Source organism: Amphiura filiformis, chromosome 10 (assembly GCF_039555335.1).
Source record: "Amphiura filiformis chromosome 10, Afil_fr2py, whole genome shotgun sequence".
In the NCBI taxonomy this organism is placed as follows: Eukaryota; Metazoa; Echinodermata; class Ophiuroidea; order Amphilepidida; family Amphiuridae; genus Amphiura; species Amphiura filiformis.
The window spans coordinates 49,172,624-49,186,959 of record NC_092637.1 but is presented as its reverse complement, the minus strand read 5'-3'; the positions used below and the strand labels follow the sequence as shown (position 1 = coordinate 49,186,959).

Sequence of the window (14,336 nt, the reverse complement as noted above, 5' to 3'; positions counted from 1 at the left end):
AAATAAAATATTTCATGCATGAAATTGTATTGTTGAACGAATCTGACAGTTGACCAAGATCTGATGACTTCAAATCTATCATGAATTATGTTTCAGCATAAAATAAAACATAAAAAAAGAAAGAAAGAAAGAAAGCCCCAATCCTACCTAATAATGAAGTATTTTTTTTGCTTAACTGGTATGTTTTTTTACAAATTCAAGGTTGTGTGAAAAATACCTATTTGTTATGGGGTTCATATGCTACATAAATGTTATGTATGTTTTACATAAGTTGTGTAAAAAATACATAACAATTATGTAGTAAAATACCTAATAGCCGAGGTAAAAAATTCTACATAAAAGTTATGTAAATATTTTACTTAATAGCCATAGTATTTTTTTACTTATCTGCTATGTTATTTTTACATAATTCATGGTTATGTAAAAAATACCTATTTGTTTGGGAGTTCATATGCTACCTAATGTTATGTATATTTTTTACAACCTGTGTAAAAAATTTTCTGTGTGTAGAATCGGTCTAAATGGATTGAAGAAATAGATTGAAATGGTTTTTTGGTTTGACTATAATTTTTTTTGTGGACAGATTTAACAATATATCCAATCATGTGTTACTACTGTACTGCCAAATAGCATGTGTTGCACATGTTTGGAATGAGATTACAAGTTTTTAGAGTGAATATTTTCCAATCTTTTTTTTTCAACTGGGAAGGACTTGTCCCTAATTTGGGACGGCAAAATATTGAAAAACAATGAAAATCAATCTTATCTACTGCAAATTCAATCGAAAAAGATTTGCCCCTAACTTTGAGAATCACTCCTTTTGATTGAAAGATTTTGAAAATTGAAACTACCCGACTGAATATACAGTCAAAAAATATTTGTCCCTAATTCGGGACGGCAAAAGATTGAAAACGCAAAAATCTTTTTGATTGAATATTTAATCGGGTATAAGAAAGTAGTGCAAGTTATGGTATTAAAAAGTCAAGTTTCTAAATGTGGCTCCTATGGCCTAGTTGGATTAGATCCGGTTTATTAGTAGTAAACACAAAACGGGTTTTTTTAAATAAAACGTTTTTAAAAATGTCGGGTTATACATAGAGTGTAAAACGTTTTAATAACATTCGGAAAACATTTTTGAAAACTTAATGCCAAAGTTTCTTGTTATTACAAATTTTTGCAAGAATGTTTGCCAAAAATATTTTGCATAAACATTTTGACATTAATTTTTGAAATGTTGTTATGGTATTTTTTCATATAAAACGTTTTTAAAATGTTTTCATGACCCTTATATAATTCGAAACTTAAATGTTATTAAATTTTTTAACCATAACCAAAACGTGTATATAACATGTTTATAACATTTTAAAAACATTTTAAAGTTTGCTGGATTAGTGTTGTTAAGAATAGTTATAAACGAAAAGACAAACGCAGAAACAAATGCAAACTAGTAAACAAAAGGAAAGAAAGAAACAAGGTTAATAAAAATTCAAAAGAAAAATAGATTAGAATGTGCAGAGGGGGTGTGGTCGATCACAGCATTCCACATACCGATTCAAATAACCCGTCTTCTTCGTCGACCATTCCATTTTGTGGACTTGCTCCCCTGTCGCCATTGTTTTCCGAATCTGTTCCGTCAATCTCGACTCCTGAATCCGCCCTTATGACCGGATCCTTGTTTTCCTTATTAGGGGTTAATGCATGAAATATTATAGCATGAACGTTGCATGAAAAGCGATGTTGTTAAAGCAATATCAGTCATGTGATGCTTAATATCATTCATCATAATAAAGTTATTGTAAGCTTTATGCCGTATAAAATTAATATGTTGGTTCTCGTCCAGGGGATTTTCATGAAATGATGATTTTCAATGTAAAATGAGCATTTGAGGGATAAACCCCCTAGACTAGAGAAGGTTTGGATGCTTGGAATAAACTTATTTATGTATGAAGTTTTAATTCATAAATCATTCCAAAGTCTAAAAAAGGGAGCGAGGGGACGCGAACCAAAACATTAATTTTATACGGCCTTATGACAATATCTAAAAATAATAACCAGTGTTTTCCCCACAAATCTATGTTAACCATAACCTGTATGGGTCACATACTCACATACATTAGAGAATTAGAACTGAAACTGTGTATAATTAAATGGTAACGTATTTAAACGGTAACTTAGTGATGCTTGATGGTGTTTGTTAAAACATAAAATTATAACCAAGTTTGTCCTGTATTAAGGTAATCGTGGTATAGGTCACAACGGGTGCACCAATATTATATTAGCTCTGGACAAAACAGATTTGATCCGGCGTGAAATTCGTTGGTTCGGACATTGACAGAAATTGCAGCCATACCGTGGAAATAAACGCATTCCATTATCCACGATGGATAAAAGGAGCCCAGCAATTGTCTCGACCTCCTGATTGATAATAAATCGCATCGGATAACCGCAAATCGCGCATCGGATAACCGCAAATCGCATCGGATAACCGAAAATCGCATCGGATAACCGTAAATCGCATCGGATATTCAAATATCACAGCGGATAACCAAAAATTGCATCGGATAACCGAAAATCGCAGCGGATAATCGAAAATCGCAGCGAAGTACGCCCACGCAGCGTTTGTTGCAAGAAAAAAAAGCGTTGTCGTCAGACAATTACATGTAGCCCTATAATGGTCTTTAGAAACGCAGTTGAAAAGTACCAGCTCTATTACATGTAGTTGCACCCATCCTGTATTCATTCAAACTAAGATTAGTCACCCAATATGAATGCTGGTCAAAAATACAATGTGAACACTAGTATTTCTTATATACCACGTAACGCATGCTTTAATACTGCAAAACACAAGTTTTTTCAGAGTTCACTGATCCACAATAAAGTTTGGATAAGAACAATTTATATTGTCTATACATATAAACTCAACACTCCTGTTCCATTGAATGAAAAACGGAACAAATAAATATAGGCCATTATTACAAGTTGTAAACATATTTGACCTTGTACACGTAATGAAATATGAATTAATAATTGCCGAGGGGGTCTTCGAAATATTTTGTATACGGGGATGTGCCACCCAGACTTTCCGGATGTTGCCTTTCGCTATATCTACTTTTTCCTGTTTTACCACCCATTAGTATACCAAATTTTCACCAAAAGCACCCACAAAGCACACAAATTTGACCTAATTGGGTGTTTTTCAGGGCACTTCTATTGAAAACTCACCCAACGATATACCAAAATCGCTGAAAAGGTACCCCAAAACCGTGGCACATCCCCGTATACCTTCAATCAGGCAGAACCCTCCCCTGGAATAATTACGTGTTGTGATATATAAACATGTATGCGGTTTTGCAATGATAATTATTTGTCCCCCGGGGTTGGAAAATTTCAAAATGGCGTGCCAAAAAATGCTTGGCCCTCCCTCGTATACAAACCTGGATCCGCCCCTGCATGTTACCCAAGTCATAATGACATTTGAGGCCTCTTCATCAAAGTGGCCATCATGTGAGTGGTTGGAGGGTGAATCTGAAGTCTGAAGAGACTATTTACCTTTTCAGGTACCGAGCCCTAATCACCTGAGGCTGATCGTGAAGAAGATCTTTTATAGTCCAGAATACTGGACAACAAATGAAAAGTTTTTCATCTGTTACTGAGGAAAATCCATGTATTCTTGGCTAAATCAGGGCCGCTGAATCAGCGGCGCTGATTTCAAATATGAAGTCAGAATGTACCCTAAATATATCCGAAATTATGTTTAGGTTCAACCGTTCTTGATACCTATAGTTTCCATGACTTTAAACATGTCTTGATGGACCTTTCACCATGCTCATCACTTACATCATCCTTATTAGGTGGAAAGAAATCAATTAGGTAAAATACAAGAAGCGCATTTTAGACTCATTGTTAAGCCAATTTGCTGATAGGTCTTAAATATATCTTACAATCCTGACGTGATGGACAAATTCTGACTTCAGATTCGGAATCATCATGCTCGATTTAGTCTTGAACACATAGTTTTACCCCAGTAGCAAAATCTATCTTTGTTGTCCAATGTAATGTAATAGCTCTCTGGACATGCACTGCAAAATATTTCTACCTCATTATACCTTCCAATCAGGAGTCGTAAATTGGCAATCAAATTTTGCGACGCGTTTTTACTTACTGTTGTGCCATTAGGCATATATACTGCTTCTTCTTCTCCTTCATAACCTTCGTTTTTTCGTCCCTTTTCGGGTTCGAATCCCTCCTTGCCATTCATGTCAGTCATTTCATGTGTTTCCGCATCCTCAGGTTGCATGTCGCCATTAGTAAGGTGCGATGGCTCCATGTCACCATTGGTAAGGTCCGATGGCTCCATGTCACCATTTGTAAGATGCGTCTATAAAACAAGATCAAATAGCGTGATTAGTTATATTGGATTCGGTGCTCTATTATGTTTATGGAGTGATTAGTTTGTTTTGGGTTCGATCCTGTTTTTCCAAGTGCTTTAACATCCTCGTCCTACTGAGCCACAATTTGTAACACAGACTCTATACGAAGAGGGTTTTTTTTTTTTGCAACCCCTCCCCTAATTTTCTATAATTTACAAATTTCATATAGGCCTACAGTTATAGTTGGTACCAGGCCCGTACGCAGGGTTTTTTTAGGGGGGTTGCTGATTTGGAAAAAGTGGACATTTTTCAAGAGGGGGGTGCGATTTTGTGAAAAGTGGACTTTCTTCCCAAAATTTGGACCTTTTTGACCAAAACAGTGTAAAAACCGCGCTGACGCACCCACCGCACCCCCCCTGCGTACGGGCCTGGTTGGTACCAATGCATAGCTATGTGTCTCCTTTATCCAGTGATATACCAAAATCAGTACAAATTTTCCCACATCATAATATTGTCGCTATGACGTCATAGATTGAGCGTTCCTTCACAAAATTTGGAAATTCTGGCTATCTACATAAGTATAGGCAAATTGGGTTTCAATGTCTTCGAACAAGCGACTTTCTCCGGATTTTCTCCAAAATATGAAAAGAAATGACTATATTGACCTTTACCGAGTAAAAATTAAAAAGTAGGTCTATAATTTTACAAGAGCGAAATGAAAATCATGGACTTTACTGTATACATATGGCCCTCCGCGGCCCCTCCCCGTCCCCATGGTAGTTTTTGATGGTCGGTCCTATAGTCCCCGAGTGAGGTACTGTTATTAAACAATTGTATCACTACATTGAGCACAAAGGATGGATCTATGATTAGCTTAAGTCGTTTGGGCGTAAACACACACCAAACGACTCGTTGACATTTCCCGGGAAGTAGTGATGTTTAAGTTGTTTTGAGCAGTGGATTATTACGTGATCGAGAGAAACGATACTCTCGTCGCGGTTGATTGGTTTGGCCCCGGTTTGGCCCCTTTTTACGAATGTATATAGATTGCTTCCTTATTCTTCTGCTGAATGCATTTGAGTCCTTATCGAGGATTGTTGCCGCTTCCCATTCTATAATGTGATTTTCTTGAGCTATGTGGTCTGTAATGGCCGATTTGTGCTATTCTGAGGTAGAGTCTTTTCTGTTTGCTCTCGTGAAGTTTCTTTCTGCTATGGTTTTAGAGTCCTAGTCTTGTTTCGAACTGTCGTCCAGTTTACAAGGAATATTATACACCATTGTCATTGTTCTGCTCAATGCCTTTCTTGTCCTTTGGGTGGGCCAGCAGACTTTTAAGCGTGTTGGTGGGTTTTAAGGCTGTGGAGATGTTATGTTTCCTGAAAATTCTTAGAAGTTTCTCCGACAAGCCTTCTGCTTCTGCTCTATACTGTACAATCATCGCCGGCAAGAGGTTATCACGCACAGGTCCACCACAGCCCCTACAGATGGCAACTGTGCACTTTCCTTATTGATGAGATTCATCAGGATCGTTCAAAGTCAAATTAAATAAGTTCTGGTACAGATCCACTAGAAATGAAAGTACTCACTAGATATATTTCATTCCTATCAGGAACTTTGTTCACTCTGCAATGACTGTAGTGTTTCTAGATGTCGGCAGTCCTTGGTGGCTGTGATGGTGTTGCCACATTTTACGAAATTCCGTGCAAGAGCTGTCCTAAGACCTACATTGGAGAGACAGGCCGTCTATTCAAAACTAGACTATTTGAACACAAAACTGAAGCCGAAAAAATAAGTTCCAAACATTTTACCAGATCACAAAAAAAGTCATCCACATCTCAAATTCACAAATGGGCAATAACTGAGCACGTCGCAGCCAGCAATCATGTTATCAACTGGGACGAGGCAGCAATCATAGATCAAGAGGCAGACAAAACCACGCGTTGGCTAAGAAGCCATCTGGATCAGGAGCAGGGCAAAAACACTATGAACAAGGACGAGGGGGCATACAAATTGGACAGAATCTATGACCAGATCATCTCAAAACGGCAACCTACAAATGTGGCAACACCATTACAGCCACCAAGGACTGCCGACATCTAGAAACACTACAGTCATTGCAGAGTGAACAAGGTCCCTGATAGGAACTGAATATATCTAGAGTACTTTCATTTCTATTGCATCTGTACCAGAACTTAATGTGCACTTTCCTTTATAACAACCATTAATCCATTATCAAGGTGTCTTTTGATTACTTCAAACTATAAAGTGCAACTCTTTCTTCCTTTGAAATATTTTATTTTGAGGGTTTTGCCGATTTGAATACTACCTCTGCTCTGGGAGTCTTGCTCTTCCCACGGTAGTTTGGAACTACCATGCGAAAGGGGGCCAAAGCAATCAACCGCGACGAAGGGATCGTTTTTCTAGATCACGAATAAGATCCACTGCTGAAAACAAAAACATCACTTCTGGGGAATGTCAAACCGTTTCGCGGGAAAAGCAATGGACCAAGTCACCATCAGCCCAGATGGCGAAAGCTAAAGTCGTGGATTTGTCAAGCAAAAATGTTTGAATTATTTATCTACAATCCTACAAATGCATCTAAACTGATTTTGAAAATGATATTTTTGACATTTAACAGTCCTCGAAGTTAGCTTTATAAATCTAATGATATGTTCTTGAAGTGTATGTAGCTGGGTTGAAAAGCCATCTATCATATGATTTTTTTCGGTGTTTAGGTGTTCGATACCAAAGATCAATTACGATGGACGGCTTTTCCTCCCAGCTACATACACTCTAAGTACATATCATTAGATAAACAATGTTAACTTCGAGCATGCTTCGAGGACTGTTAAATATCAAAAATATAAATCTTTGATAATTTGTCATAAAATTTGTATTATATCGCGAATTAAAAAAAAAGAAAGAAAGTTATTTGATGTCAGAAGGACATTCCTTGTATTCAGAATGCAATTTGGTGTGTGTCTGATGTCCTCTCAGGCTCCACAAAAATACTTTGCAAAGGTGGGTGACCGCAGCAATATTTGTTAGAATTTTGATATGTTTAACTTTACGAATCGAGTACATGTAAATCATGGACGTAGTCTCTTACTTCCACGGCACAATGTATATTGTATGTATGTTGATTTAAGTATCTCTGGTATTGTATTCCTTTATTTACTCAAGATGCACTGTCAGTCAGCCTTACAAATCGCTTCCAAATTTGGCTGCAAAAGTTACTATTGGTAATACTCACACACAATGCATTTCGATATTTTATTTAGAAATTAAAATTACAACATCTTTTGACTGACCACACCTGCAAATATCTTAAAAGTCTGATAGGGCCACTAGCCTGACAATGTTTGCTGAATGCATGTATACTGTTTCATTAAGGCCTCAGCTCCGGTATATATACCTAAACATGATTAATCCGTGCTAACAGGCTTTTTAGGTCTTTGAATTCTTCGGCTTTACGGATAATATAACATTTAACCAACATGCAACACCCCAACACAAGACAACACACCCCAACACCATAGGCGTAGATCCCGTGGGGGATGGGGGATTTACCCCCCAATATTTTGCCAGGGGATGGTCCATCCCCCCAATGTTGACAGCTGTATGTGGGTTTTTGACCAAATTAACCTCATATTTGGCCATTTTAGCCCCAAAAGTGCAATTCTTTTCGCGCTTCGCGCGTATTTATTCCACTTGTGCATCAGTATTGCAACAGTTTAGCTTCAAAATGGCAAAATTTTTCTCCAGAAACTTATTCTGGAGCCAAAAGGTACTGGATTCAGTACTGATACTTCGAGAAAATGTTTCCAACCTCATCCCCCCCCCCCCAATGTCAAAAAGAAATCTACGCCACTGCCCAACACACCATAACAGTAACACACCCCAAGACAACACAACATAAAATAAATTATTATAACCTATAACCAATAACTTATAGCATAAGCTAGCATAGGCCCTATATAATAATATGATGTAATGGTGTACAATGTAGATATCCCGAGGGGGATAAATCCCCCCAATATTTTGATAGGGGGTGGCCTATTTGTCACCCCAATGTTGGCGCTTGTATGGGTTTCTGACCAAATTAACCCCATATTTGGCCATTTTACACTTTTGTACCAACTTTTACCAGAAAAGTGCATGGAACCGTCTCCATACAATTCTGCATTGCTTTTTGGGAAGGCATTCACCCAGGACTTCCTTATTCAGTGAGTTGTCACCAAAATATGCTTAACTTATTGTTAGATTAGTTAGGAATGATAGCACACTCTTTACACTTACATAAGGTTATTATTAATAACATCAACTGATCAATGTAAAAAGTACCTGAGAAGTTGCACCTGAGTTGCACCAGAATAACAACAAAAAGGTTTAAAAAAGAACGAAAATTATAATAAATATAATAAATGAATAATAAAAAAAGTTTCGAATTTTCTTTGTAGGCTACCGGGTACTCTAACCAAGCTTAATCATTTGTACAAAATTTTGTGGTTTATACGCAAGAATCTGTATGTAACATATGCGGTCCGAATCCTAATGATATTCGTGATATATTCATTATTATGTCATTGTCATTTATCATTTTTATAGGATTTCCTATACTTTCTTATTCATAAAAGTGGTACATCTATTAATTTTACACAAGATATTATGTGATTTTGGTGTCGGCATGCAAGCTAGTTGATCCCGTGGGTTTTATCCTGACAGGATCGGGGAGCTGATCCTGGCTGCGATGGTTCATTGTGGCATGTATAGGATGTACGGTGCGCTTCTTAGCTGCAATTCTGTGATTGTATCTAAATGGCTTGTATAATTAAAGTCATAATGTACGATCTTATAATATGAATTTGGTTAATTTTTTTCAAACCTGATTTTTTTGCATATTTGTTATGTTTACACATGTCACAACTTGCACCTAAATGGAATCAGCCAAATGTGTTGTGTTTGTAGGTAAACAGAGCAAAGTTCGACATAAAGTCATAATTCAAGAAATTATGACTTTATGTCCGCCCATAGAACTGCGTGTTAAACGGCCAAAATAACAAGCAGTGTTTCTTTCACGTTACCTCGTTATTTCAGCTTAAAATGGACAGAAACCATTCCCGATCATTATTACTAGTATTATTTCAGCATTTTGAGTATATAATGACAAATTTAAAATTTGAAGGAAATCGTACATTAAGCCTTTAATGTAAAGTGCGCTGCGGCTTATGGTTTATGCCTGTACGTAGTGCATGTATTATAAATCAATGCACTTTATTTAGAATATATATTTTACTCAAAATTGAGTAACATTCAATTTAAAGTGTACCCTGCTATCACTATTTAAGGGGTTTTTGTGGGACATGAAACCATATAACCATATCAGACTCACCAAATTGTATTCTGAATACGAGGATTTGTCCTTCTGATATCAAAATAATATGTAAGGTATAATCCCCCTTTCCCCCACCAATCAATGTTGCAGAGTCCAACACGGAGCCCGATGATATTAAAGACCCCGATCAACATTGTTACGGGGGGAATTCGGGGATCGATTTCAGTGCATGGTTCTAAACTGTCCCCAGACTTATTTCCATGATTGAAGGTCTTGGGGGGGTATCTTCAATACGGATAGTCAATATTTTCAAATTATGGACGGCTTTTCCTCCAAGCTACATATACTTTAAGTACATATCATTAGATTTATAAAGTTTAATTCGAAGACCGTTTGGCTTAAATATCAAAAATATCAATTTTTAATAAATTGCCATAAGATTTGTGTTATATCGCGGCGAATTAAAAAAAAAGTTATTTGATATCAGGACATTCCTCATTCATAATGCAATTTGGTGCATGTGTCTGATGTGCTCATGCTTTCAGGGCCCACAAAAAATACCTTGTCCAATGTCCACAAAGGCGGAACAATCTTTAGTTTTGATAAGATAAAATCTTATTATTTTTCTTCACATTTCATTAAACATTTTTTATGTCAATGTGGATAATTATTTATGGGAATACACGAATGAATTGCTGACTCATATGGGATAGAAAAAATGAATATAGATATAAAAAAAAACACGTGTATTTTATTGATGACGGTACATGTGTGTGTAAGTTCAAGTTCAACCGTTTTGTGGGTTAACCATGATTGTTCTTCAATTTTTCAAAATTCCCCCACTTTTCACCAAATGGACCCCAAATTGAGAATTGAGGACAAAATTTAACAAAGTTTTAAGCATCCTTTTTATTTAATAAAGAATCTTACTAGCAACTTAAAGCAAGGACAGACTAAATGAGTGTCCTACCTAAATTATCAACAAGAAACTGATAGTGATAGGGTAATAATTACATGTATAACCTCACTTTCCGCGAAATTCGGGTAAAGGGGGCTTAGCCCTATTTTGTGAAGCTCTGGTATCTGTATCACATGAATATCTGTGAAATGCATATAGGCTATATTTGAAATATAATGTAAAAGAGTGAAAATTCACTCTTTTTATTTTAGAGTGAATTTTCACTCTTACAAAGAGTGACTCTAGGGACCAGTCTTTGAAGAGTGAAAATCACTCTTTGTAAAGAGTGAAAATAATTCACTCTCAAAAGAGTGGAAATGAAATGACTCTCACTCCAAGAAAGCGATAATTTACTCTTAATGGAGTGAAAACTAATCAATCTTTTTAGAGTGAATTATATTACTCTCTTGTCACTCGAATAGGAGCCAATTTTACTCGATAAGAGTGAAAATCAGTTCACTCTTGACATGGAGTGAACATTTCACTCTTTTACATTTAGAGAGTTTTCCTTGCTTACTTTTGAAAAAATGCCACTTTTTATAAAACGTTTTACTGGTTGCTACTTTTTAATCGTCGTTTGTCATAGATGATAGATATTTTGTTAATTGATATTAAATTGTTGTGAAGTCGCTCACGTGTAAGCTAGCTAATGGCTAGAATACTTTGGTGTAGGGGTGCATGGGTAAGTGCTCAATTTTATACATTTTGTAATAATACCATGTACTGCATAAGGTATACAAAAGTTGAAAACATTCACGCTTCATAGATTATCCCTGTTTCAATAATTCTTGAATTCAGTTTACAAAATGCCTACCGTATTAGTAGGCTTTATCAAACAAACTGTTTTATTAGGGAAAAGAAAGTGTCAATGCATGTGTTTGTTTATCATGTTTTAGCGTCTTTGACAGACATTTCTTTGTAACATTCATTTTGAACAAAGTTGTACACTGATCCCCTAAGTTGAGGGGCAGTACTGTATGTTTAGGACAATATACGAAAACGTCCTAATATCCGACATTTTGCGTGTGCAAATGTGGGAGGGGGTGGGGTGATCGAGTGGAGGAAGGAAGGAGCTAGCAATTTTTGGCAGGCCGGTGGGGGGGGGGGGCAAAGTTTTTGGCATGCCGAGAGGGGTGGGAAGTATTTTTGGCAGCCATTTTGAAATTTGCCCATGCACCAGGGGGAGCATCATTGCACAGCCCATGATTGGCTAAAGATATATAACTTCTATCTGACTGCCTCAAAGTTCCATTTTAGGCAATTTCAATTTGCAATAATATTTTTGCCATAAAAAGGCGAGTAAGATGGCAGGAGCTACATTTTCCCGGTTTTAGCCATTTGACCAAAACACTGCAGTATATTGATCTTACAGGAACATATAGCAAGCGTTGTTCTCCTTCTTATATGTCATCTTTATTTGTCTTAATATTTGAGTGCAAACACCACTACATTTAGGTCACCCCACCCACCTTAAAGGTGATTTATGTAAGATACCCTATAAAAGTGGCTCTTTGCTTTCATAAAAAACGGTTCTAAGGGTTTTACACTATACAGGACATCGACAGAGCAAGAGAAAAGGGTTCACGGAAATGGCAAGAACTCAACATGGTTCTTTCCGGCCTGTATAGAACCTTTTCCATGTCCCATAAACTAGATTCCAAAGTTGTACTAAAATATATTATTATTCGAACCATATTAGAATGGCATATTCTATTCATGGCTGATGGCTGATTATGATTACAAGCTACTTTTTGGCAAGAAAAAAATTTCAACCCCCTTTTTATCATTCAAAATTTCGGTTGACAACAGTTTTGGCTAAAGATGAAATAGACATAAAGGAGGTAACAAAATATACAGGGCATCAATAGAAATTTGCTTATTTTTTTCTATTTTCAGTTTATTTTGTACATTGTCTTCAATCTTCAATGGTGAATCCTTTTGCAGCTTTAAAAGCTATAAGATAGTATTTGTCTCTTTGTTTGAAAAAAAAAGTTTAATAACATATGGAGATTACGGTGGTACTACACCCCTTCATAAATTTGTGACTATTTTTGCATTTTTCTCAAAAACTAGTAAAACACTGGTAACAAAAGTTATGTATATATTATAAGGAATCCAGTTCCTACACTGAAATGTCAGTGACTCAAGACAAGTAGTTATTGATTTATTGATCAAATATTGGTTTTCTCTCATTTTTGACCGTAACTCCACAACTGTTGTTTGTGCTGAAACAAACTTTTCAGTGCAGTAGTTGTAGTCCTTGCCCCTATAATATACATATCTTACTTGTCACCAATGCGCTTTAATTTTTGAGAAAAATGCAAAAACAGGCACTAAATTGGCCAGGGGTGTAGTACCCCCTTAAGAAGGAAAATTCTCGCTTATTGTGATGTATTGGGAGATTTATTCTCGAGAGAGGATAGCGCAACCAACCCCCACCGCATTACAAGGCAAAGTACGTGTAGATAAACCATGCACTTGCAATCATTTCTTATCAAAAATGAGATTATATATTCCACCATGCGTCACTACCATATCAACAAAAGAAAAAAAATTGTCAACAAACGCGAAGTGCTAGCTGTAATAAGATTTATTCATGAGATGGTAAGGATATTTTAGTCAATATACAGGGTGTCCCAGAATGATTTGTACCGTGTTTGCAAAAATAACTAAAAATAGAAGACGGTCAGTGTATCTATTTTTGATACCTGCATTATAATGCTGGACATGTCTCCTACTTATTCTGTTAATTTCAGCACGCTACCTTTATTTGTTTTGGCATGGCATGCAATAATGTAAAATTGATGAAAACCCTGCTTTTCATTTTCAGCGCAAACGACTTGCATACCCTTGAAAATGGCACGATACGATTAAATAAAGAACGTGGGATGTTTGGCACAGCATTTTGACGACAACTACTGTTGGGGTTGCGCCTTAAAGCTTGCCGGACAGCTGCAATGTTCGCTCTAGTTCTTATAGTCTTACGAGCACCTGAAGCTTCACTCTGAAGCTTCGATTCCTGACAGTTCTGTGCTCGTCAAACTTCTTTACGTTATACACTATCGCTCCTTTGACTGGAATGCGTGCTCGCGGAAATCGTCTAATAAGTTTTTGAAAGAAATCCACGCTGCTGTACAATAAATTGAGGAGCCATCTTTTCTGTACCACAACCAGTTCGACCTCTGCAAGCATTTCAAATGACATGGACCTCACACCACAATAACTAAAACTACCGCCAAAGAGAGAATGGGATTGGGCCTAGCCTCAAATCCTTAATTCCATAATAATGATTGCTTCGTAACGTCATAAATAATAGATAGATATCGGCTATTTAGTGGAAATATGAACAGGGCACAACTAAAATACCTGCATAACTTTTTCCAAATAACTTTGTCCTGAACGGTTAGTAATGTTACAGATTTTCAAAATAGGTTGCGTTGTCAATAACTTCTACTAGAAACGTCCAATTTTTCAAATCTAAAAAATCTGAGAAAGATATGTAAAACTTAAAATGTAAAACAATATGACCATTTAACATGTCCTTCATACCTAAAAAAATCCATCTTTCCTGGTATAGATCATTCTGGGACACCCTGTACCTATTCTTTGTTCCTTGCATATTATATTCTTATTTACTGTATACTCTTGACAGACCAATATTTACCAAGCTGAA

The 14,336-nt window shown here is 36.5% G+C and overlaps 1 protein-coding gene across 7 annotated transcripts in view; it reads right to left on the bottom strand.

Moving 5' to 3' along the window:
- LOC140162994 (uncharacterized) overlaps positions 1-14,336 on the bottom strand; it is a 56,423-nt gene that overhangs the window by 39,467 nt on the left and 2,620 nt on the right. For all 7 annotated transcript variants that reach the window (XM_072186332.1, XM_072186326.1, XM_072186328.1 and 4 more), the window contains exons 2-3: positions 4,163-4,378; positions 1,549-1,680 (exon numbers count right to left, since the gene is read on the bottom strand). In XM_072186332.1, the coding sequence (XP_072042433.1) occupies positions 1,549-1,680; positions 4,163-4,378 (348 nt within the window). The remainder of the gene's footprint in view (positions 1-1,548; positions 1,681-4,162; positions 4,379-14,336) is intronic.